Source organism: Fundulus heteroclitus, chromosome 20 (assembly GCF_011125445.2).
Source record: "Fundulus heteroclitus isolate FHET01 chromosome 20, MU-UCD_Fhet_4.1, whole genome shotgun sequence".
NCBI lineage: Eukaryota > Metazoa > Chordata > Actinopteri > Cyprinodontiformes > Fundulidae > Fundulus > Fundulus heteroclitus.
Window position 1 is genome coordinate 17905892 of NC_046380.1, and position 26772 is coordinate 17932663.

The 26772-nt window shown below is 42.2% G+C and overlaps 1 protein-coding gene across 1 annotated transcript in view; it reads left to right on the top strand.

Moving 5' to 3' along the window:
• The window catches only part of foxj3 (forkhead box J3), a 123671-nt gene that overhangs the window by 84041 nt on the left and 12858 nt on the right, over positions 1 to 26772 (top strand). Inside the window, exons 3-6 of the mRNA XM_036151299.1 lie at positions 8328 to 8402; positions 12915 to 12998; positions 14804 to 14905; positions 22303 to 22431. Of these exons, the coding sequence (XP_036007192.1) occupies positions 8328 to 8402; positions 12915 to 12998; positions 14804 to 14905; positions 22303 to 22431 (390 nt within the window). The remainder of the gene's footprint in view (positions 1 to 8327; positions 8403 to 12914; positions 12999 to 14803; positions 14906 to 22302; positions 22432 to 26772) is intronic.

Here is a 26772-nt window from a genome sequence, read left to right on the forward strand (position 1 = left end):
TTATAGTTTTTCCTCCCCTAGAAAAAGTAATTTTTGTGAAGAAAATGACCAATTCTCTGATTATTAAGAGAGATTTCCAGACTGCTGTTGGGTCCATTCATCATCCATAGTATGCATGTACATTCCTGGTTTTGAGAGTGAGACTCAAAACGCCGTTTCGTGTCAGAAAAGTGGTTTAAAACTTTATTATCACATTAAAAGCAGCAAAAAATTCAGATTTTGATTTGTTTCATTGTTTCCTTGCTGTAAAATGCGATATTTTACCCTTATGTTGTCTGACATCTCTGTCGTTTTAAGAGCTGTTTAACTTCTGAAGGAGCGTTTTATCATCTTTAACTCTTGCTTTGGCCTCAGAAAGGCCTCAAGCAAACTTGCATCTACAGACTGGCTGCTAAATTTCTAACATCCAGCTGAATAATACTGTGTTGATTGATTGAAGCCTTCTTTTCTTTGAGCTCTGTCCGAAGGCATGAAGTTGCAAATAGACGGTGGGAAGCTGGCAAGCTCTCAAACACGGGGTGGCATTGATTTATTCACTTTGGACCACTGGCGAGGCCTTCCTCTCCCTCGGTTGCTGGTTTTCGTTCCCTATACATCATGACTGGTATATTTGTGTATACGCTTGTCTGTATAAGCAGCGTGCTGAGCTCCCTCCCTTGGGTTCCTGCCCGGGTGCGCGGGGTGCCTCCTCCTCCCCAGCTGTGAGGAGCAGGGCTCTGACACGGCCTGTCCCTTCAGCTTCACTCTGAACGTTTGACACGCCGGGCTCAGAGGTCAGCCTGACCTACTTTTTTCCCTGGCGGCCCTTCTGTCGAGCCGCAGCGCTTCTCAGCGGGGAGGGGAGGGGAGGGGGGGGGGGGTGCTGGCTGCGAGGGCGGAGCTGCCTACGTCTCCACTACTGTCCTGGTGAGTTAAATCACCGCCACTTGTTGGGAGACACGTTCCTGTGTGTGCACGCGGTTTTATAAGGTGTGTAGGAGGTATCGCACACACACACACACACACAAACGCACACACAGAGAGGGTTAGTCTGAGGTTGGATGTAGAGAACTCTGTGGGGGTTGCAGGTAAGATGCTTGGCAGCTCTTGGGCAGGACCCCCTGCAGAGAGCTCTGTCTCCCTCACTCTGTGTACCTCTGCTAACACCTTCTGACCCCTTCCTCCGACTTCCTGTCCCTCCGCCGTAGATCTGCATAACTGCATCATATCTGCGGAAAGCCTGCTGTCTTCAGGGTTCCTGCACAGTCTGTAAAAAGTCTGGGATTTAATTTCAGTATATATTATTTGGCATGGATATGTATGGAAAAAGAAAATAAAAGGCTTCACTTCCTTATCTCAGTATCTAAATGTTCACATTAAGTTTGTGCTTCCTTCCTTACTTCCTCAGGCGGTTTCCTCCTATTTTTCCTGCCTTCCTTGTGTCCTTCCTTCCCACCTTGTGTCCTTGTGTCCATACATATAGTATGTACTTTCTTTGGCTGTGCAAATTCTCAGTTTTCTGGGTCATGGCAACATCTGTTCATCCTTTTCTCTTTCTATATTCGTTACTTATCTTTGTTCCTTGCTCTGACTTCCTTGTGTCCTTACCTCATGCCCCTTTGTCCCTCAAGTCCTTCATTCTTTCCTCTCTCACATGTGTCTTTCTTCCTCCTTTTCCTTGCTTGTGTCTAACCTTCCTTTCTTTTTTCGATCCTTCTATCTATCCCTCCTTGTTTCCTTCCTTCCTTCCTAACTTCCTTCCGCTGTTTTTACTGCAGGCTTTATAGTAGGGCTGGGTGATATGGCTCAAAAATAACATCTCAGATTTTATTATACCCGATCCGATTAATCGATTTATTTTAGTAATCTTTTTCCCCTTTTCATTTCACAAAAAGAAATTAAAGAAATCACTTTAAAAACTTGCTTTTATCTCAAGATTTTCATCTGGGAGTTGACCTGAATTCAAAGTGCAACTAAATACAAGCTTGTAAAACAAGATGGCGGCCCTGCCATTGTAAACAAAGAAAATATAACAAAATGTTTGCTGGTAGTGGTTTTACACAGTGAGCTAAGAACTGGCTTTACTTCACTAGTGTAACTTCAGACTAACTTTAAAATAAAGGAAATAAATTAAAGTGCCCCCGTATTATGGTTAAAAAAAGTTTCCTCCATACAATATTTAGACGATATATATTTCCATAAACATATTTTCGGTATTGCATTCTGTTCTTTTCATGGAAGCCCAAAGGGTGCATTGGCAAAATAAAATCTCAATTTTCCAAAAATGAAATCTTAAAGAACTTTAAATTTGAATTAATCAATTAAAGCACCCTACTTTACATTTGAAGCCAGCCGACTGAAGGAGCATCTACCATAGTTTCTTATTGACATCTTGCTCTAGGTATTAGAATGAACACTTGCAACTATGGAAATTTTAGTGTAATGTAAAGTTTGCTTTCATGGAAAAACGTGTAGGAACCCCGTGTTTCCAATACTTCATACAGACCTTTTCTATCTGTTTCCTAGCAGGAACATTCCAGAGCAGGAAAGCACGGTTCATTTAAAAAACAAACTTTTGATGTCGCATCAAGCCACTGCCGCTTGACTTTATCAATGATTTAGACCAAGCAGACGTTCTTTAATGGAACGAGCCACCTCTCTTCACCTCCCGTCTGCATGGCATTAAGTGGCCCCCTCTTTTAGACGCAGACTGCTGAGTAAAATGTCGGTGGAGTACTTGAGGGTCCGTGGAACTGTAAAGCTTATTTTAGAAACCCTCCCATCAGACCCTCTCTTGTTTCACATGTTTCAGGGATTCAAAATAGCTTGGGCTAACTATATTGGGAATGTCTTTTCTGTTCGTCACTCTCCACTGTCGATGATGGTGCACTTTGCGGTATTCATCCAAGCTACCGCTGGACTATTACTAGACTGGAGGAGGAAACGCGAGCAACCAGAAGAACAAAACATTCGTCTTGATGCTGTATTTTGCAAGAAGGCTGTATCAGCAAACATGCAACAATGGGGTTAACCAGTCACCTGGGCTGCCCCGAGGTGTTCAGGTTACTGGTATTGTGTCTCGGTAGGTCCATTTGTCAAGTCTGCATGACATTTGAGATCTGATTCTGCAGGCTTGGATTTTTTTTTCTTCCTGCATCACAGCTGTGCACAATCTCACTTGGAAGGAAAGTGAGGCGCCTGTGGCTTAATTACATTCAGACCACAGAAGAGTTCTGATCACAGTGCAAGCCTGAGCACTTCCTTATCTCGTCATGAAGCTCTGAAAGCAAAAAGAAATTAAAATAAAATTGAGGTCTGAGGTGTGACTATAACAGTATTCTGGTCTGAGACAACGATTTTTATGTTTTGATACAGAAAATATAGAAGACAACTTCCTACATTAGCTGTCGTTTACACCCTTGTACATAGATGGTTTAATGTCAGCCACCCCTCATGTCTGTTTACCTGCCAATCCGTTCACCCAGCAAAACACTTAACTAAGGATGTGCCGATACCAGATTTCTTCAAACCAAGTACGACTACAAGTACTTCAACTTTAGTACTTGCCGATACCGAATACCGATACGAGTACTAATAAATGCCATTAACTCCTCAGAATAAATGTTCAAATTAATTCTGAGGCCATGAGGGAACTCCTTGTGTTCGGCGTCGTGTTGTGTCTTAAGATGTTTTATCAGGTTTCTTGTGCTGTAACTGCTAGGGTTTGTTCCTCCTCTTGATAACTTCGATTTACACATTTTGCAACTAGCCTTACTGTTGTCGTCCTCGTTTACTTGAAATTACTTCCAAGTAGCGGACGTGGCTAACTCCTTCACCCTTTATGTGTTTACTCCTTCCTTCTCTATGCTCTGACTGGCGGGTTCTTGACGTCGCACTGCGTTCTTCTTCGCTGCTTTGTCTTCTTCTCCGTTTTCTTCTTCAGTTTGATTTTCTTTTATGTTGTTTTATAGCTGCTTGTAGTATCTGATCGCAAACTAATGCTTTCTGTTAAAGAGAAAGGTATGCTAGTATCCGGTCCTGTAGTATCGGAACCCATTTACGAATACAAGTACGAGTACAAACACGTGGTATCGGGCCCGATACCGATACCAGTATCGGAATCGGCACATCCCTACACTTAACATGGACTAAAAATTGTCAAACAATTCAGATTTGAGTCTGGAAAACTAATAGAATCATTGTTGTGAAAATGTATAGATTGAGCAGAGTCTCAGGACCATTGCTCTGAGATTGTACTCCATGCACATAGTGAATCTGCTGCAGGCCTGTTGACTTCACGTCCATGATGCACCACATGTTCTACCACATCACAAGGGTCCTCTACTGGACTGAGATCAGGTGGCCTAGGAGGCCGCTGGAGGACAGTGAAGTCATTGTCGACCCTTCTCAACAGGTCAGCAACAGAGCAGTGCTCAAGTAGGCTTTCAGGCGTTAAATGGTGTTCAACTGGGAGCAATGGTTGCAAAGTGTTTCGGTAGTCAATTACCCCGTTTACACTACCCTTTTTTAACTGAGCCGAGACCAGTCCGAGCTCGGTAACCGAGTTAACTCTGCAGTGTAAACGGTAAGCAGACTGAACTGAACCGAGCTAGACATAACCGGGCCGCGCTAAATTCAGACCAGTTCCTGGGGAGGTCTCGGACTGTTTTTTTTTATCCCGGTTATCTGATAACGAAGAGCGCATGAGCAGACCGCGTCATCCCCTTACAGTCAGCTGACTTTTTTCCGGCGTGTCTGGCTGCACATCCCGATTCACACTCCATTCAGACAAATTTCAGACATTCATAATAATACTAGCTTCCTTACCGTGCCACACGATTTCCAGAGATGATTCTACTTAGCAGTGTGATGAGCCTCAATGTCTGGTGTTTCCGGTGTCTGTAAATCCTTATTAGACGTTCGTTTGTCTTATCCACGTCCCAAAAGCCGACTCTGTCCAACCATAACATCCTGAATGTTACGGGTGCCGCCGTTTTGATTTGCTTTGTCCCACCTTCAATCTCAGAGAGCGATAGTACCACAGATTGTCACTAGGAGGCAAGGAGCAACCAAGGAACTGGCATAGTGTGGTGTGTAAACGGTTGTCTAGGCTTGGTTAACTGATCCAAGCTCGGACTGGTCTCGGCATGGATCGATTTAACAAGGGTAGTGTAAATGGGGCTTATATCTACCACCCCATTACAACACCACCACCAGCATGGGCCTGAGGCATAATGGATCCATGCTTTGATGACCCTACTATCTGAATGTTGGAAAATCAAGACTCATTGCACCAGGGTTTCAATCTGTTGTCAGATTTTGATCAGCGTGTTTAAATCGGAATCTCTGTTTACCGTTTTTAGCTATGAGTGACACTCGGCTTGGACTTCTGCTGCTGTAGCCCGTCTGGGTCCTGGAGCTGTGTTTGCCTCTCTGTCATTACAAACCAGTCTCCCTGATCTTCATAAACAAGACACTTTCAGCTTTTGCTCCCTGGATACTTGCTGTTTGGGACCAATCTCTGTGAACGCCAGAGATGGTCGTGTGTGAAAACCTCAGTAGATAAGCAGGTTTTGAACATCATCAACTGAGCCATGTTCACACTCTGTTCAGTCCTCATTTGTTCCCATTCTGGTGCTTAGTTTGGACCTCAAAACGATTAATAAAATTTTACATTTTATATTAAAACCCAATTAGTTTCTTGTTTTAAAGAGTCACAAATTGTGAATTTTAAAGCAAGTAAAATAAACTCCAAGCAGCTTTCTTTTTTACTCCAGTTGTTCAGATGTTAAAATAAAAATGAAAAGCAGCGGTAGAGTTTACGCCTTGAACTGTTTACTCAGTTTTTGTGAGAGTGTTATCTTCTTCTTTAAGTGAAGTGACCTTTTCGTGAATACTAAAACATAAGTGTCAATATGCAATCTGAAATCTCAGTTTTAGCTCATGGCAGAATAAAGGCCTTTCTCTGGTTCTGGGAAATTCAATATTTCAGTCACAAAGGCTAGAGCCTTGAATGAGCTGACTTAGTAAAGGATTAATGATCACAGAATCCTACAGACTGGAGGACGACTTTAGCTTGGAGGTGAGGAGGATTGCCCTTTCCTGCTTTAAAGTCTTAACACAGACTAAAGGATGAGTTATATCAGCTTTGATTATCAGAATTATTGACATGTTTCACCAGACAAGAATCTTGTATTAAAGAGCAGCTTTGGCTGAAATCTGTTCCTAGTTTAAAGGTTTGATCTGTGGGATTCACATTATTCTCTCTGTTGGTGTTAATTACTATTATGATTAACCTTTTATAAATGGGGGAGTTCTCTATCAAGTGCTCCTACGCAGTGTAGAGAATGAAATTTCAGTATTTTGTAGGTCTGGATAGGTATTAAATAATCAAATTCAATAAAAATGGCAATTGTTCCCAATGGGCAATTTCTAAAGGTATATATCCACGTGATATGCTTATAAAAACAGACCAAAAACAGTTGGATCATGATAAAATAAAGTTCTATACACCAGGCCTCCATCCTGATAGTGTTTTGATGGTCCTTTTTGTGGATAAATATAGTCCCAGCACCGGGCGCGAAGACCACATATAAACAAACGTGTACCGGCAATATCGCAGAACTATCATAGTGCCGGTTTTCTTAATTAGTAAAACAGTGGTAAATAATGCCAGACAAATCATAACCCTCCGCAATGCCCTCACAGTAAAGCGCCAGCTCTGCGTGATCAAAGACCAACGATCTACAACAACTTTTACTAATGTCAGTCAACTCTGCAGTCACATCTGAGCCTCGGCAGGTTTAGCTTCAGTGAACACCAACCTTCATACTGTATTCCCAGCGATAGTCCAGTCTTTTCCCTCTTGGAATCCTTTTTTTGTTTTTTTCCCTTCTGGATCTTGGACCATTCTGCATTGTTTCACTGGGACATGCTAATAGCCATTAGCTGCTAGGCTTTATTTACTAACAAATTGAGCAAACACGAAGTGTAAAACACCAAAAAATGAACTTATACGCCAGCAGTACGTGATATTTTCCATTAATCTTTGTATGCAACCAGAGTGAACTACTGACGTATAAATAAAAATAAAGTCAAATAACGTGGCTATGCACCTTTTTAAAGACTCATTGAAGCAGCAGAGATCAACTATGCATGTGAATCAACATTTACATGCATAGAAAAACGTATAAAAGACAAAGAACCACGTAAGGTTTGCAATGAGTTTGTAGGTTAGAGTTGTATGTTAAACAAGAAAATAAAACAGAATATTATCTATTCAAACTTTAGTTCCTTTCCGTTGCCTAAATCCATCTATTCATCCAAACTTCCATTCATTTATCTGGTCAATCATTTGTTCACCTATCTACCCATTCTTTGAATCAAAAATGCATTTGTGCATCCTTTCTTTTTATCGATCCATCAATTGCGTCTATCATCGATTAAATTAGTTTTTCTCCATCCATCCTTCCTTGCTTCCTTCCTTGTCATTGAATCCTACCCACATTCCTGCAGTACGCTCTTATTAATTTTTTTTTTTTTGTATTCATACCTGAGACTGAGAACACAGCTGTTTTTAAGTCTGTAAAACTGTGCAGTCGTAAGGTGAAAACTGTGCAGGGATCCGGTCTGTCTCTCATCGAGTCCCTCTCTCCGCTTATCCTTTGCATTCGCTGAAATCTTTAGAGAATCCTGCCGCTTGCTTTATTGTGACCATCTGTCAATACTCCTCCATAGAGTGGAGGGGATGTGCATCCATTGGCAATCACAAGCTCTCAGGTGGGTTGGCTGCAGCTGGTTGTTGGGGTGTGGGGGGAGGGGGGGGTGTAGCTGGTTAACACAGTGTCTGCTATCTAACCTGTGTGGCTACTTAAGCCCACCTCTCGTTTCATTCCAGGCAGCTGGATGCATTTCCCAATCCACCGCTGTGGACGAGCTCGTAACACAGTAATGAGTTAACTTTCAGAATGATCTACATAATTTATTTGCGGCCCCCACAGGAGGCTGCTGGAGCATTAATTAATACCGGGCCTCGCTATCAGCAGCCGTCCCAGTGTGGGATTCCTTCTTGCTCCTATTTTTGGCACCCGTGGAATTTGATATGATGTGCAACCCAAACGGAGTTCATGGGGGATGAGATGAAATCTGTGTTTTGTGGTCTTTAAGCTCTTGTTCGACTGTAAATCAATGAAATAAATAAATAAAAATCATGCAAAAGTGCGTGGTCTTGTTGCTATGGGCACCTGTGTTTTGCTCTATTACGAACTTCTTTGTACAATCAGCGTTTTTGATATGTTTACTTACCTCGGCCCCCTTCTCTCTCTCTCTCTCTTTGTTTTTCCTCACAGAACTCAATACGGCACAATCTGTCACTAAACAAATGTTTCCTCAAAGTGCCTCGCTCCAAAGATGACCCTGGAAAGGTAAGACTGAGACGCACTGTTTCAATCATGGTCACTTAGGGCTGCATGCAAATGGTGGGTTAAAAAAAAGAAAAAAAAAAGAAAATGTGTTTAATTTCAACTAAGCAGACTCGGTTGGCAGACTCCACAGCTGAAGCATTTTTTGGGTGTGTGTGTGTCATGCTCTCCCTGGTAGAAAAATGTTACCTTTGAATGGCTGCCAGGACTCTGACTGACTGAAATGGAAGAAATCCTCATCTTCTTATGAACGTCCCACCCCCACACACATGAATTTTAAATGTTAAGAAGAACTAGATGTTTTTTTTTCTTCTTCTTCTTCTTATTATTATTATTATTTTATTTTCTTCAACCAATACAGGCTGTGGAGAAGTCGGTTGATGTAAATGTGGGGACAAAGAAGTACAGAAGGCTTAGATCGTTTCCCTGAATAATATATATATATAATATGTATGTAAACTCTGCTCTAATTTGTTTCCACTTTAGCTCTCTTCCTCCTGTTTTCCTCCTCTATACGGGCATATATATAGTCCATGTTAATTTGACATTTAAATCTCAGTAGGACCACCTACAGTTGCTATTTCAGCTCGCTCTACCTCCCGATCTCAAGCGACATCCACCTGATGAGAGAGAGCCCCTGATGGACGCTGCTGCTCCTAGAGGAGTTTTAAACACACCTGTTCACTGGTGCAGCTCAGTAAAGTTAAACTCGCACATTAAATAAATTCATTACACACAGAGGAATATGTATTTCAGGTGTTTATTTCTGTTTATTCTGATGATTATGCCTTACAGCTAATGAAAACCTATAAACAAGTTGTTTTCATATTATATTACATCAGGCCAATCAATAAAAAGATGTTGATTTATATAAAAATGTCAAACTATACTGAAAAGTATGATCATGTACTGTACAGTCTGTGGTTGGGGCTCTTTTTGCATGGATAACTGCATCAGTGGTAGCATAGCATGGATGCTATCGGGTGTTAAGAAAGCCCAGTTTATTTGAATTTGGACATTTTTCAATCTCGAAGTGCTGCAATATTAAAAACAACTAGACAATTGAGCAAAACCTATAAGCAGCAAAGCTAAAGGTGCATCCAGAGGTTGCTCTATTGGGATTGTTGGCTCCACTCCGTAGAGTCTGTGTGGGTTTAGGTCAGGCCAGCCTGCTGGTCGATCCAGCACAGTGCTACCGCGGTTATTTAGGACCGTCCTGTTAGTTATGGCACTGTGGGTAGTTGCCAAATCCTGCTGGAAAAGGAAATTGGCATCTCCATAAAAGCTTGTCAGCAGAAGGAAGCATTAAGTGCTCTCAAACTTCCTGGTAGACGGCCGTACTGATTTTGGACTTGATAAAAGACGGCAGGCCAAAACCAGGAAAATGAAATGCCCTCCCACACCATCACTGACTGTGGAAATCTCACTCTGGACTTTAAGCAGCTCGGGTTCTGATCCACTGGGCATTCATTTCCTACAAAAAAGTAAAATGTACTTTAATCTGAAGAGACTATAAAGACAAATTTTTTGTTTATTTATTTTTAATTTTTTTTCACTAAGCCCAGGAAACCAGTTTCAACCATTGCCTCTGGTTCAGGCGCAGCTTCAGTAGAGGCGGTTCTCGAAGCACGACTCCAACCACAGTCCCTTCCTTGTGATTCTCCCCCAGATTCTTGAACGGGTTATGATTCACGATCCTCTCAGGGCTGCCGTTGCATCTCTAGCACATTTTTCCTTCCACTCACTTTTCTGTTAATAGACGTTGATACAGCACAATATGAACACTCAGCTTCTTCTGCTACCATGTTTAGTGCATTACCCTGTTTTTGGAGGGTGCTAGTATCTGTCTGCCAGACAATCTAAAGCAGGATTGGCCTGACTTTTCACTGGATCTTATGCACTTTTTTTTTAGAAATTAAATTCTAAGCCATGATCATCAAATTTAAAAGAAAATAATTTAAATATATAACTCTCTCTGTAATTAATCTGTATATGAGGTTGTTTTTTGGGGGCTTTAAACTGAATTACTGAAATCATTCATTGATGTCCTACTTCATAGAGACGCACCTCTACAATGGCTGTCTGCATGCACTGCAAAAAAGGGAACTAAAAGTAAGTGCAATTTTCTTGAAATTAGTATATTTTTCTTTGATTTGAGCAGGTAAATAAGACTATTTGCCAATGGAATAAGATTTTTGCACTTAAAACAAGAACAGTTCATCTCCATCATCTTATTTCAAGTGCAGGATATCTAATTATCATATTTTAGTGGTAAAAATACTCATTCCATTGGCAAATAGTCTTATTTACCCGCTCAAATCAAGGATAAAATACACTAATTTCAAGAAAATTTTACTTACTTTTTGTTCCCTTTTTGCAGTGTGGGTCCAGCTATGTGTAGCCTAACCCAGATATCATCTGCCAGAGCCCACAACTACATCAGCTCAGGCAACAGCACAAATAATTATATGCACACAAACTCACGCACACACACACACCAACAAACACACGTGAAGAGCTACGCCGGGCTGTGTTAGAGGATGGGGACTGAATGCTAATTTCATGTTTTGCTGTAATCCTCTGATATTGACACTCCTGGGAGCTGCTCCACTAAATACAAAATAATCTATTGCAGTATGGATCCCATTCCAAATGCATGGCCAACATGTTCGCATCCTTAATGTTTAATTTGGAATTTTCCTCACTGCCCCCCTCCCCCCCGAAGACAACTTCAAAGAGCTGCTAGCCGGTCTTGATATGTTGCATCAATATTGTAATGTGGCAGGAATATGAGAACTGCTGGTTGCATGAGATAGGGGAGTCATGTCGCTCGCTGTCAGCGAGATGGTGTAAGAGATGGCTGCTGGTGTTGCGTCCGCCGCGCTGAGGATCCACCTGTAACAATCCCCCCGTTTATTTTATTTATTTATTTATTTTTTCCATCCGGTTTGCGTTTCAGTCTCTTTGTTTGTTGCTCTGAAATTTACATTTAAAAAAAAAAGGGAAGCGGATGACGTAATTTATGCTAATGCAGGAAAATGTGCTGCGTCATTTAGAGGAAGAGGAGATGTAGTCTCCATCTGTTGTCGGGATCTGTTTTTATTAAACAAACAAAACTTTACCACCTTTTGTTTTATGACCGCAGAGATCACTGTGGCTTTTGCTCTGTTTTTGTCCTGGACTCCAAGGACACACTTGACTTGGCCTCGCTACAGTAGACTGCTGTATTTGTGAATAATTTAATGAGTCTTTATATGTTGTTCTTTTTTTTTTTTCTCTCTCTCTCTCTCCTGCCAACTCTCTCGGGTTGAGCGGGAGGCGAATGCAGAAACTCCCATCCCACGGGGGTTAGCGGATCCTTCTCTCTCCCACAATTAAAAGAAACTCTGCAAGGAAGCCCGGCTTTGTCTGTGTGACAAAAAAAAAAAAAGGAATTATTCGTGTCCTTATCCCACCGTCTTCAAACCCTGCACTTTTAAGAGAGAAGATCAAATGTGAAGATTGTGTTAAAACTTAAAATCTGCTTTTATCAGGGTGTATAACAAGGATTGGGCTTTATTTAGCCGTGGCCTATATCTCTATACATAAGTATCCTTGTTTATGCTGATAGTGGTGTGAATTATTTATCTTTCGAGGACAATGATAATTGACCCCAAAGCTTCACACATGCAGAAAGTTATAATTTGAACCCCCAGATCCAGCTTTACTCTGAGAGCTGAGTAAATAAGCCATTGGCTGGATTTAACCTAAGCACAGCATTGTGTTTACCCCAGTTTCTAGGATCCAGCCCCTTCTTCTGGGAATTTCTTATGGAAATATCAATTATTCTATCTGTTAATAAAGTAACCTCGAAGGCGCTGACATTTCCTCTCCACAGTTGAGATTTCATTGAAATATTGAAAACAAACTTACAACCTCCTCAGCCTTAGGGTAAGAATCTTGCTTTTTTTTTTTTTTTTTAACAACTCTGAGCGTTTCTCCTGTTGCCTCCGAGCAGAAAACGCTATTTAAAAATAAATTAATTGAGGCCGAACGGAAAGATAAATGATGCAGCCCGGTTGCTCCATCAGAGCCTTGGAAGAAAGCGGCACGGCAAGGCTAGCGCTACCCTGACTGCTGAGCCGATTCTTCATCCTTGGCAGCAGCGCTCTCTCTGATTTCACTACCTGAGGCCGAGGAAGTGCAGCTCCAGGAAAGGTTTAACATTTTACCACCAGCAGCTGCCCTCAGCAGCCTCTTACCGCGGAGCAGCCGCAGTGGAGGAAAACCCAGCCTTTCTTCTTAACAAAGACCACCTACACACGGCAGAAGCTCTAAACACTCAGCTATCATCTCCAATAAAGATTCTGGCTGATGGGGCAGACTGTGAAGGCAGAGGGGAAATTTTCCAACTTCTTATTTCTCTTGGTTGGTTTTCCTGTCTGGAACTTTAACGAAGTTGTTTTATAGACCACTGTAATGAAGCTATTGCAATAATCCATGGTATCAGCTCACGGATCTTTTGTGTGTCTGCAGGGCTCCTACTGGGCCATTGACACCAACCCGAAGGAGGACGCTTTGCCGACTCGGCCAAAGAAGAGGCCACGGTCTGGAGAGCGGGTGAGTTTCTGTGAGAAAACATGAGAAAACGCCTTACTAGATCCATCCTTTTCCTACTTCTTTGCGCTTTAAGGTCAGCTTGGTTCTACATTTTATTTTCACGTATACCTCACCATATTTGACCCATTTTCCCTTCTTTCTCTGCCTCCTTTTTACTGATTTTAGTTTCACATCCTTATAAATAGATAGACAGCTTTATTTGTCATTTTGTATGCACAAAGTGCGTACAGAACGAAATTTCGTTTGCATACAGCTTGAAAAATCACAGTAGATTGCACTAATTTTCAGGATAAAGATGCAACAGCGATTTATGTAAACAATTTAAATGTAAAACAATGTAAACAATGCATGGGAAATAGACAGTGTGCTATTCACGGTATCCAGATGCATGGATAAATGTCATTAATTTGGGGGCCTTCAGTCAATTATCCATCCACAAAGGTGTGAAACGTTGTTACTGGCTAAAGAAATTCTTTGGTTTCTCTCATCTTGTTTAAGGGCAATCTATCCAAATATTTCTGGAGTTTTGTGTTTACGTCTCAGCGGTTTTTTCGCACTGAGCGTGTTGGAAAGAAAATCCCCAATAAATGAAAATGTTGTGCAGTGAACCTTCATTGATCAACACCATTGCAGTTTGTATAGTTTATAATCATTTAACAGCTCAGTTGCATCACTCACAGCCTAAAAGTATTGACACCCACCACAGAAGTATCTTCTGACCAGAACGGCGTAAATCTCGTACAAGTTTTGATCAGTCGGCGTTTATTTCCAAACAGCTGCAGATTGCCTGTCATAACTGGACTTCCTATTGTTGGATAATGCTTCTGTCACCTATTGCAGCACATAAATTACATGTAATGTTCCAGCACTAGTAAATGCAAACCTGTAAATGACCTTAATTGTTTCTTTTATAATCATAAGTGAGTTTTTTTTTTACCCTACTGGTACATCTATCTGCAGCTTTTTAAAGAGGCTTTCCATCAGCCTAACTCCTGAGCATCCCTGCACACACAGGAACTTACTAAAGGGTTTGTTAAAGCAATTGATGAAGACGGATTACGCTGATTAAGGACACCGGCGTGCACGGATCGCTCACATTTGTCTGTGACGTTCACGTACATCAGAGATGAGATAAAATGCGGCGTTGCCGTCAGTTTTCAGCAACTCTCTCCTAATGCAGTTCTGTTTGGTTTGGTTTTTGACACTAAAGCGCGCAAAAAGTGAGGAGAATCTTTTTTTCTGTAATGCAAACGCTCTGTTTAAACCCCTCCCCCACCCTGGTACAGTCTGCCCAAAAAAAAAAAATGCTTTTCCATTTAGGCGTCACAGACATAGAAATTTAATTGTTTTTTATCTCTTTTATGTTTATCGTGAATTTAAAAAAAATAAAATAAAAAATGGTATTGTTGGCAACCAATCCTCTTACAGTAAGCAGTTTTGGGAGACGGGCATGGCAGAGTTATCTCTGACAACACGGTGCATATACTGCAAGAGGAGGGCATGCATGTGCACACTGTCTGTTCGGGAGGGAGAGGAGGAGGAGGAGGGGGGGTGGGGGGGGTCCTCTTCGTCTTTTAAAAAAAGCTCAGTTCAAAGATGACCTAAATAAAGGTGTTACTCCGCTCTGGTTTATAGTTCTGGTATCTTAGCCGATGCATCTAATTTTAGTATAATATGTGTTCATACCTTACTATATGTTGCTCTATTCAACACTCCGTGGTGAGATCCTGTGTATGTAATAATTGGATTATTATTTTTTTCTATTGTACTGCCCCCCCCCCCCCCCCCCCCCCCCACCTCCACAGGCTTCCACACCATACAGCCTGGATTCGGAGTCTTTGGGGATGGACTGTATGATCTCTGGAAGTGCCTCTCCAACGCTGGCAATCAACACTGTGACTAACAAGGTACTACAGCAAGCCATCCAGCCTCCAGCTCCAACACACACCTGGCTCCGCGGCTGCACCCTGACCCCGCCCACTTCTCCAACCACCTACAGCACTATTCCCCACAGAGAGAGGCACACTCTCGTGGAGGGGAGATGCAGGCACTCACAAGCATCTGCTCATGTGCCTAAAGCTCCTCTCCTCTGCAACCCACACCAAAATACACAACTAGCTGCTCCCTGTTCTACTTCTTTCCCTTCGCAGCAACCAGGCTCCTGTTATTTTCTGCGTGGAAACACGATGCACGCGCTGACACCTTACACGACCTTGTGCACTCGAAACTGAACGCTCCTCACGCTCTATATGAAGCTCAGGCTGACGCCCAGAGTTGTGTTCGATGTTTTGTGACCAACTGCAGGTGACCGCCCCTGCTGCAGGCTCTGTCTGCTCTGATTTTCTTTTTTTTTTTTTTTGTGTCTGTACATCTGTAAAAGCTTAGAAGCACTTATACATCACAGAGCAAAGCTACAGGGACCGCTAGCTGTTAGCCGTGAGTATGTGCCTCTCTCTGAAATTTAAATAGGCTTTTTAACCTTAAGCTCTCATCCTCTGGGCCCAGTGGGGGCAGCTCTCAGGAGCACTTTAAAAAAGCCTGCGAGAGTCGCTTATTCATTTGCTACAAGCACTACCAATAAAAGGAAAAAAAAAAAAAAAAAAAACGGTTTAACGTTAACGCTGCGCTCATGGGAAATATGAGTTGGTGTTCTGTGTGTCGGGGCCCCATGATGCCCAGAAACTCGTCTCCTGTATTGTAGCGAGTGTGTACATGTACGGTAGAGTATGTTATGGAGTGTTTCGACTGGGTTTGACAAGCGTCAGACTACTCGCTGCAGGCTGTGTCTTTGATGAATTGAAATGGCAGTTTTTAATTTTTCTGGAACAGAAAATTTTTCTTAGGCCCACATGTGCAACGGTGTCTCGCCGGATCATTCACACCCTTAAAGTCTAAGTGTTGTACCGAAAAAAATATCCTGAAAACCGTTTAATAACTTCCAGAACAAGGTAAACTTTGAATATTCATGTATCAAAAGTGTTCAAATTAAATTATTTCGCTTTTGAGTGCTGCCTTCGTTTACGATCGGCCATTTCTGACAGTGTGACGTCAGTTCAAGAACACCGAGAATGCGCGAAGCGAACTTGCATAGAAACACACATTGTTTACATTGTACAACCAGTACAGCGAACAATGATATATATGGATGTTTTTCAGTATCTTCTTTCACACACCAAATCTGCAGATCCACGTGTACTTTGAGCAAGCGCTTTTAAAAAATATTGCCGAACTAATTACAAGATAAAATGCCTTCTAGGTGCGTAGTTGTTGTCTGAAGTGCAGACCGCGGTGAAGTTGGTTTGATATTGGACATTCAAGCTCCGTGGAGTCAGCGGGATCTAGCTCACGGTTGAATGAATTACAAAAGATCTCACCGTTAAGCGGAGTTAACTACTTCAGAAGCCACGGAGTATCATAATTGTGACAATGTAAACGTGTCCACCATGTATTAGCTACTGCTAAGACATTTGGCACTGTTGCCAAATCTGCTTGTTTTCTTTCTAAAGTAACTTGTAAATTCCATGAGTTGCATTTTTTTGGGCCCGTTTCTGAACGTGGAGTCGCTTATTTGGACTCTAAAAAAAAGCAACCATAAAATCGAGTAATGAAACCTGCTCGGGCTGCTGCACTACAGAAAGCATGAACCAGCCGGCTGAAATATCCCTCCGCCACTCCGCGTAGACACAAAGGAAAGAAAGACGAAGAAACGAATCCTCTCCTCCAGGAATACAGAGTAGTTGCTGCTCTACACTATTTCTATCATGAAGCCAATATAATACTTATAATACTTCACCGTTATATTAAACTAACTTACCTGTCCAGCAGAAAGCCTGCCACCTTTTAAATCCCCGCACCCTCATGAATTATCTCCACCTGGTTATAATAGCTGCACCGATATAGACTCTTGTTTTTTTCAGTTATTACTACTTTTTCTTTTCTTGGTTACTTTCTCTTCCCTCTCTCTGGGCAAAGCGTATGGATGGTCCTCCATTTCAACAGACAACTGCAAATAGAATGATCTACGGTCGGCTTTGCTTGTTTAAGTTCCTCTGCTGACAGCATGTCGTCATATGGGAGACAGATGGGTAAAACCACTGAGCTATATAAAACACTGGAGTGCTAATCGCCCGCTGTTAGAACGAGTCGCTTTGAAGCCACCAGCCGCCATATTGGTACTCCCTATTTCCCCCCAGTAACCAGTGAATATGTGCGCTACAGCATCGAATAACGAGGATTTTCTCATGTTCAGGGGGGGGGGGGGCTTAAAACTTTTAAAATGTCAAATGCCATATACTTTTATGTTGTGTTCTAAAACTATGAAGTACTGAAAAAGTCATGTGCTGAAATATTTTGCATTTTATTCATTTAAATATATATATTACATTTATAAATATATAAATAACAATATACAAAAACATATATTTACATATATGCATACATATATATGCATATATACATATACACATACTTATATATATATATATATATATATATATATATATATATTTAATATATATATATATATATTTAATATGAATAACGTATAAACATTTTTAGCACATAATTAGCACATAGTTGATAGTGTAAGTACATCCACTGACTGTAAAATTACCTATGAAACGTTTTCACTCAGCCAGAAAACTACTTGTTGCAACCAAATCCTATGGGATTCTGTGAGAGTAGGGAGTAGCAAGATGGCGGCCAGTGACTTCAGTTTTTCGCCAAAATCAGCACTCCAGTGTATTATATAGCTCAGTGGGTAAAACGCGTATGGCAGACAAGTTTGTCCCCTTTCGGCTTCTGAAATCAGAAATAGCAACGCAACGTGGCACCTCCCAGTGGGGACACCTATGTATTTATAAATTACTAATTCTAAGTTATGAGAATGCTTTCATTTTTGCTAATAAAAGCCACATTAGTTACACACCGTCCCTTTAAGGAAAGCTGTTAGAAGCTGCAAAAGACTTTAGACGAATGTGTACCTTCCAGTCGGACAACGGCATGGTTTAGATCAAATCATATTCGTATGTTAGAATGGCCTAGTCAAAGTTCAGATCCAACTCCATCTGATAATCTATGGCAAGAATCTCTCCATCTAAGCTGGAATGAGCTGGTTTGCAAGAAAGTTGGATGTGTGAAAGTGGTACAGAATCGTTTCCACAAATCTAAAGCCGCATTGTCAGAGGGGTTGAATGCAATTTCTTAATTTTATTTAAAACAATCTGTTGTTTTCCTTCCACTTCACAAACTAGCTCTCCTTTTTCTTGATCTATCTCATAAAGTCACATTGAAGTTTAGGTTTATAACACAACAGAATGTGGAAAAGCTTAAGTTGTCTGGATAGTTTTGCAAGGCAGCGTAAAAGGAAGGTGACAGTTTTTCTCTTTTGAATCCACAACACCAGCAGTGACCACATAATGGGGCCCCGATGTCGAGCGCTGACAGCTAAATCCAGACTCTGCCGCCACATACAAAAAAAAAAAAAAAAAAAAAAAGCAAAAACCCTGGCTCAGATGAGCAACAAGACGGTAAAATAACCCGACACTTCTGCTGTGGATGAGCGACAGTTTTTTTTTGTTTTTTTTTGTCTTCCTTCTGTTCGTCTGATTGTGTCAGAAGCAGTTTTTTTTTTTTTTCTCCCCCCTCGATGGTGAAGTTAGCAGAAGACAGAGTGAAACAGCAACAGATCTGAAGGCTCAAACTCCTAGGAGAGCGCTTGTTTCTAACTGCTTTACACTGTAAACACACGACAGGCCACGCCTCTTTCGGTGCGCCGTGCCAAGCCACAGGAATTCCCTCTCTCCGTTTTTTTTTCTCTTGTCTTTCTCTTCCAGCCTCTCTCCCTCATTCCCGCCTTTCCCGGTAGACCAATGGGAGAGTCCTGCAGATTGACTACTGAACCTGCAGGAACCTCTGTTCCCTTTTCTGTCGTCTGCGGGACGTTCCGTGCAAAAAAAAAAATTACGCACGCTTCTGTCTCTCTCTCTCTCTCTCTCCTTTGTCCCTGTCACATGGCGCGTTTGCTAACCCTCCTTTTGATGCTCGGTCTTCTGTAGAAACGCTGGAATGAATGTGTTGAAATCTCAGCGATGGAGTGTGACGATTGAGCAAAGCAAAGGGGTTGCTGTAATTAGGCTTATTTGCAGATGAACACTCCTCTGCTCTCCTGTCATGTGCCTCCTCTTTTCCTCTGTTCGCTCCTGCGTACACGGATTGTGCTCGGCATTGTTTGAGACACCTGGGCCAATCTTGCTTTGATTCCATAATCCATGTCTCATGCTCTAGATTAGCCCCCCCTCCATGTAAAAGACACCTCTGGCTTTTTACTTAATTCACTGCTAAGAATAGATCTGACTCAGTCGCTTAATAACCAAGCGCGGCATTTACTGCGGGGCTGCTGCCGCCTGTACCAACCTGCCTGCGTGTATTTATGCGCTGTTCTACCTGTGTTTGCACACTAAATTGTATTTAAGTGTTTTCGCCGTATGTAAGTGCGTGCTCGTACGTTTTGTGGCTAAGCTGCAACTCTGTTAGACTGTTGATGCACGGTTTAAGTGGGTGTCCTCACCCAAGGGGGACTAAGGGGCCTTGACTAAACCACAGAGCAGTGAGGTTTTGAAATCATCACACACACTTTATGGTTGAGTAGAGTAAAAATAGCTCGTGGTGAGAGACCTAAGGCATAAAAGCCTGTTTTATGACTTCATTAAGCAACATTTATGTTACTGTGGCACCGTATTTTTGATTAGCATTGTGGAGCTGATTACGTAGACGTGCTTGATTCTTTACCCTTTAGCTGCTCGTTGAGTTTCTTCTTCATGCTAATGAACCCAGGAGCCAGGCACACACTGAGTGGAGGAAGGCCTAACGAGCTTCTTTTTTTTTTTCGTCCTCCCCTGTCCGGCTCTCTCTGCGCCTCACCTCTCGTCCATGAACGGCTTTGCCAGGATTCAGAATTGCTGCACACGCATTCCTCTTGTTGCACCCCGGGTTTCATCACCGTCAGGAACAGCCTGCAGAAGTATGAAGTTAGATTTTCCGGGGTCTGGATTGAGTGGAGATAAATTAAGTCATTTGGAGTCACGTCTCTATTTCCGCACTTTATGTCCTTTTCCTGCTTACTGAAAGTTCTCCATCCATACATGAGTTTATCTGTCAGTCCATCCGCCTGATTATCCCTCTCTCTGACCACAGTGTTGTCTCTCTGTCTAATAATCCAGCATCCATTCATCAATCTGTTCTTTGATTCATCTGTGCATTTGTGCATCCTTTCTTTTTATCCATCCCTCCCTCCTTCTTCTTCCTCTCTTCCATCTATACCAGGGGTGTCAAACTCATTTTGGTTTAGGGGCCGCATTCATCTTAATCTGATCTCAAGAGGGCCACACGAGTAAACTCATTGCAAGATTAAATAGAACTAATAAAAGTGGACTTGATGTTGATTTTTATATTAAATGAATTTCACTTTTACACAATATATTATGAATAACCTCAGCATTTTTTAAGAAAAGTATGTGCAATTTCAACAATACTTTTACTCAGTTAAACATTTACTTGTGCATTATGCATAAGAACTGATCACAGTGATTGTACAATCTTGAAAAACATTTATTCACATTTTTTGGAACTTAAAAACACTGTCCTACATGACAAAATACATCAAATAGATAAAAATTAAGAAATGATTTAAAATCAATTTTCCACATCTGAAGCTCAGTGCTACCATCTGCTGATTAAAACACAGCGCCCCTTGTGGACAATACAGGAACTGCAGATTTTCAATTTTTTTTCAATAATTGTTTTATCATTCTCTTCCTTTTATCTCCTCTTTCTTTCACCTTTCCTTTTGTTCTTCTTGTTCTTCCTTTCCTCTCCTCTCCTACTTTCCCATTTTAGTGTCCATATCATTTGATAATCCCCGCATGAATCATAATAAAACTATTCACATTCATGAATCAAGCGGAGCACTATGACAAAAGCAGTTCTGCTCCACTTATGAAAGTCAAATTAGATGAGCTCTTTTTGGCATTAAGACAACAATTCTTATTGCCATACAGGACACTGAAGAAAAAAAATCATTATTTTGTTGAATAATGATAATGCATTTAGCCACTGGGCTGGACTAAATTGTTCAGCGGGCCGTATGTTTGACACCCCTGATCTAGATGGACTTTCGTCTTCATACCCTAAAAAAAAACGTCCAAAACTAACTAAAAGAGCTGGACAGTTGAGTCTGATAAAGTATAAAATGTTGACAAGAGAAATGTGTGGGAACCCTGGTAGCAGTGCAGGAGCCAGGCTCCGTTCTAATGGCTTAATGTATCTGAGCTCCAGCCGTGCGTCCTGGATTTGAACCAGCATGTTTGTCAGCCGGCCAGACATCAGTCAGGGCAGAGTCTGAAGTCAGGGCTGCCCGAGTTTCGCCACCTCCCATGCAGCTTCTGTGGCGGCTCGCTGTGTCTCTGCAGAAAAGACAAGAGGCTTCAGTCTCCGCTGCTGCTGCCGCCGCCGCTGGGAGGCAGGATGTTGGCGGGGCCGGCTCGGCCCCAAGACTCCTGCTACTGCTGCTTCATTGTGCTCGGCACAGAGCGCGCTCTGTTCCGATCACGGTGATGAGCAGAAGCCACCACGCTGCACTCAGTCATGGATCAGCACACACACGAGCTCACAAAGACCCACAGCAGTCTTAAAATACCAGGCTATTCTCCACTGCGGCGATCAGCAGTGCATTACTACCATTCCTCGCTCGCAAAACAGACCTCAGCACACAGGCTATCCTCTTTGGGATTTATCACATTCATTATCTAGATTGTGCTTACTGTTGTCCTCAGAGTCTGATGAGCACTTTATTAAGGATAGGTTGGGGGGTGAGGGGGGGCGGGGGGGGGGGGGGGACATTGCCTTCTTAGATGATAATTAAGATTGTCGTCCTGAAGTGCTTCAGCTAGTTTCGCTCCTACATTGAAAGGTCAGCGTCTCTGCTGCTCTGAAATCCTTTGTTAGCTGTCCCAAACCGATTTGCGCTCGGTGAGCAGATGTGGCTGACATCGCCAGTGCCCTGACCTTTAGCGGTGGGAATGTCTCAGCTGTCTCCAAGACCTCCTTTTTACACATTCACATAGAACCCCCCCCCCTCAGCGGCCCTGTGGCTCCCCATAAACCCGCAGAATAAAAAATAAAATAAGTAACGCAAACCTCCTACGGGGCTTTATGTTTTCATGTGAATCTATTTAAATTATTTAACGTTTTTCTTCTTCTTCCCACTGTGGTTAACGCGTTGTGTGTGTGTGTGTGTGTTTTTCAGGTGGCGTTGTACAACACGGACCAGGAAGGTAGCGATAGTCCGAGAAGCAGCCTTAACAACAGCCTGTCTGATCAGAGTCTAGCCTCCGTCAATCTCAACAGTGTGGGCAGCGTTCACAGCTACACGCCGGTAAGGACAAGATCATATTTGTCCGTTTGGGAAACGTATATTTAGAGGAGCAAAAAAGGAGTGAAAACACCAGCTTTTATCTTAACCTGTTATCTCTTTTAACGCCCAGATTTAAGCCACGTTAGTATCACAGCCATGACGGTCGATTTGTACCAACCAGAGAGGCGTTTTGGTCCCAATTTGTCAGCAGACGATTTAAAATAACTTTTTTTTTTCTACATTCGGCATCTAATTAGCTTTAAGGAAGCGACGTTAAGTCCCATTTCTCTCACATTGTATTAATCACTTGGTCAAGATGGTGATCAGAGCAATGCAAAGAGTGTTTATTAAAATTTCATAAAGGAATCAATAATAAATTTGATTATATAAGAGATTTAAGTTTGTTTTTTTGCCACCATCTTAATAATTCAGGGAAGTGCTTGGCTACAAATGAAGATAAACGTGTGTCCCGGGGTTTAATTACATCGGTACAACTTGTAAAAGGCAACGCTTTGGTACAAAATGGGGGGGGGGGGGGGTTGGCAAGAGAGAGGAACCCGCACATAACGACAACAACAAAAATCACTTTATAATAGACTCCAGTAGTTGTTGCTTATGTGTAAATTATTTGCAATCATCGATGTTTTTATTTGATCTTTTGCCTCCATGTAAATTGCTTTGCTCAAGTATTGAGTCATCCCCCCTTTTCTATGTATTTTCTTTCCAAAGGAGCCAGACTGTATCCTGTAATCTCCTCAAGCTGTCTTGATTTACAGTTCATCAGTTCTTTCAGCAGCTCTTTATAAAGTTGTTTTGTTTTTAATCATCATTTTCAGTAAATGGCTAGTTTCAGGGAAAAGTGTTTTGCTCGATTTTAAGTCACCTAACCCCGACCCTTTGAATAATTCAGACGTAAAAAAGGGCTCCTGACGTCATGGGATGAACCAGTGATGTCTCTGCACGTAACAGCAGAATTAAATATTTAAGATTTTGTTAATTACAGCCCGTCTTGAAATGCTGTTTGTTTCCGTTTGGTCGAATCTCTTGAAAAATATCAAATATAACCGTTGATCTAATAGAAATTAGGAATCTACCACCAACAAGTAGAAGAAGAAATCTTTATAATTGCAATTGTACATTCCAGCAGAAGGGTCTTGCTCAGGGACCCACAGTGGAAATCTGCGGGAATCGAACCGGGTACCTTCTCACTGCTCTCACCGCTAGGCCACCACTTCCCCCTGATCCACCTTATCATGAGGAGATTGAGTACGCGCCATTTCTATTATCTATTATCCATTTGATTATCTATTTTTGAACACACCACTATGGTCTGATACAAGAGCAGCATGCCTTGTATTAAAGGTGCCTGTTTCTGTTTTTCTGTGCTCAGCCAGTAAATTATTCACCACTGACCACCTATCTGAGTGCCGCAACGTTAAATTTAGCTTTTAATTCCTAAAGTTTCAACAAAAGGATGTTTGCAGTGGCGCTCATGTGTCCATGTCTGGCTCCGTCTCAGATACAGCTTTAACAAAGCGTTGTTTCCTGAAGGGATGGATTCAATGCGGAGGACAGATTCTTTGGAATAAATGTGGCAATGGCAAATATAGATTATGATTATTATTAGTAAACTACAAGCTAATAACTATATCTCCTGCTTGTTGTACAGTAAAAACGGTAGCAATATCCTCACCTAAGGAGATTGTATATAAATGTGTGGGAAAATTTAATAAGAAACAAATCATTGCAAGTGCAAAAACAAAGTTTTAGATGCTAAGCGGCCATGTTTGCTGTATTATAAACTTCTATGGACATTTTTGTTTATTTATCCATCTTCAGACTTGGAAAATGCATATTTTTAAATTTACAGAGCATCCTTCCAGTGTGGCTATTTATCTCGGTGGCACTTGTCAGAAGTTCAAAAAGCAGACTCTCCCATCTGTAATTTGAATTTTGTCTGCATCGCTGTAGGAGTTTGAAACAGGAGGGAAACATAGTCTGCAGATAAATTAAATAAAAAGCATAAATGAATTAGAGCACATGAAATTATAGTTGTTTAAAATGAACCAGCTACTAGATTACTTCTCCCTCCTTTTAAGTTTCCCAGTCAGTTTTAATACGGCCACATGACACCATTGATTTCCTTGAACTGTACAAAGAACGAGCGAGAAAGCAGCCAAAGACCAACAGAAATCCTGAAGGAATATTGATCAACACCAGTTTAATTGATAACAAGGAAGCCTGGCTGCATGGAGGCCAAGCACAAACTAATTAAAGGTGGTTGGAAACTTTTGAACCGTATTTATTCTTCCTCTTTTTTTTTTTTTTTTAGCTCAAAGTAGAACGTGGCTTGTTTTGATCAGCGGTTTTCATCTGTTGAAGAGCCCCGAGTCGCCAAAGGAATAAAGACGAAACCCTGCAAGTTATAGAAAGTGTACTGTGTTGTGTATTAGATTTGATCAGAAAGCCCCTGGAGGATTTCTTCAGAGGGAGCCAGCTGCAGACGGCAATAGACCGAGGTCCAGGGTGGACATGAGCGAGAGCACATCATCAGGAACGGGGTTAAGAGAAACAAAGGAAGACGCGCTCGCTCCTGGATGGCAGACAAAGAGAAGCTCTCCCTCTGATGTCCTCCCACCAGAGATGCCCCCTCTTTGGTGTGGTCCTCCCCGCATCCTGGAGTGCTCCCTGCTCCAGGCGCTGAGCATCGATCGGCTCAGCCTGATGGATGTGCTCACGCTCGCTCTCCCTCTCGCTTTTCTCTTTTTCTCTCACAGCCAAAAGCTGCAGCTCTCAGTAAACACTCTAGCTTTATTATCACCTCTTCACTCTTCCCCGAGCCGCTCCGCGAGCCACGCACTTCAAGCAGCCTGTCCACATTTTAGAAGAGCAAGATGTTAGGATCAAAAAAAATTGAACACGACCTCTCCTTGTAAAAGCGAGCCCACAGTTGACACGGGTCAGGCTGGTGCCGTGTAAAATAGGACCGGGTCTGTGTTGCTGCCCTTGCTGCGGCGAATCTCTCAGACAAACACCCCCCTTAGCTGGAGGCAGCGGTGCCTGCTTTCTCACACCCAGAGGCGGTGTGTTACATTGACTGCCCACACAAATGCATGGATAAAATGGCTGCTTATTTGTTCAAGGTATTGCTATTGATTTTGTTTTAAATACATTTTTGCTCGGCCACCAGAGTATTGGCTTTGTGTCCGTTCGAGTTGCTCTCTTAATGCTGTGCGAGCCGAGGCTGTAAGCGCCGACCTGCATTGTTAGGGCGTGCGTAACTCCTCCTTTACGTTGCACAAGGGACACGTCTTCAGGCTGAAACATGATATTCACAGATTACAAGAAAAGGAGTTTATCACAGATTTGCATACGGTGTTTTTATAGGTTTGGTGTTCGTTTGTTTCTGCCAAATGCTGAAGAAACGAAAACCTGCACGTAGAACCGTGCAAATACGTGGAACCTCAGGGTAATTATGATTAACCAATTAGCCAAATATTAATTAATTCATAGCCCAAGTATCTGGAGAGAACCAACATATTCATGGTGAAATGAGACCAAACCCCATGCAAAAAGCAACCCAGCCTGGATTCAAACCTGCAACCTTTTTTGCACACAATGAGGAGAGAGCAAACAGAAGTCCATCAGCTCTGATCAGCTTTCCTGAAACACGATGCTGCTGATAGTGGAGATGATGCGTTCAGGGCACAGAGCAGTGTTCGGCCAAAACGTTGGAGCACCTCCTCTGCTGTCTCCCGCGTATCTTGTGGCTTTTTATTTGTGGCGTGACGGCGTAGCTGCCTCTCCTGTTAATGCTTTCCTTGTCCGGCCTGCCAGTTCAGGGGGGGAGCGGCCGTGTCGTTGTAGTTTTTGCCGTTTGGCAAAACTTTTTTCTTTCTGTTTCCGATAATAAATTGAACAGCAATTTGCAAGTTGTTCATATTCTGGGATATTGCGTTATAACACCTAAATTTCTCTTCAGCTTGTATTCCTATTCCTCTCTGATGTGTTTCTTCCTCTTTGTAATGCAGTTTTTTTTCCCAAACTAACAAACCTCTGAGGCCTTGACAAAACAGCTGAAGAGGCCTGAATACATTAATCTGACTCTCACCAGACGTATGTCGCTCCGCCTAGCTCCACTCTCATCCATCTGGGACCTCTCCATAGGAATTGCCTTTATTGAAGGCAGGGCCTTATCAAAAATTCTTGCATATGATTGGATAAGCCACTTGTCTGTCATCTTTATCGACGTGCTATTTCAACCAATCACACCGAAGCTAACCCGTGACGCTGATGAGAGCGACACAGGAAAAAAAAGAGAGGGAAGACAGGCGGCAAAGCGCCGCGGGTCGGAGTCGATCC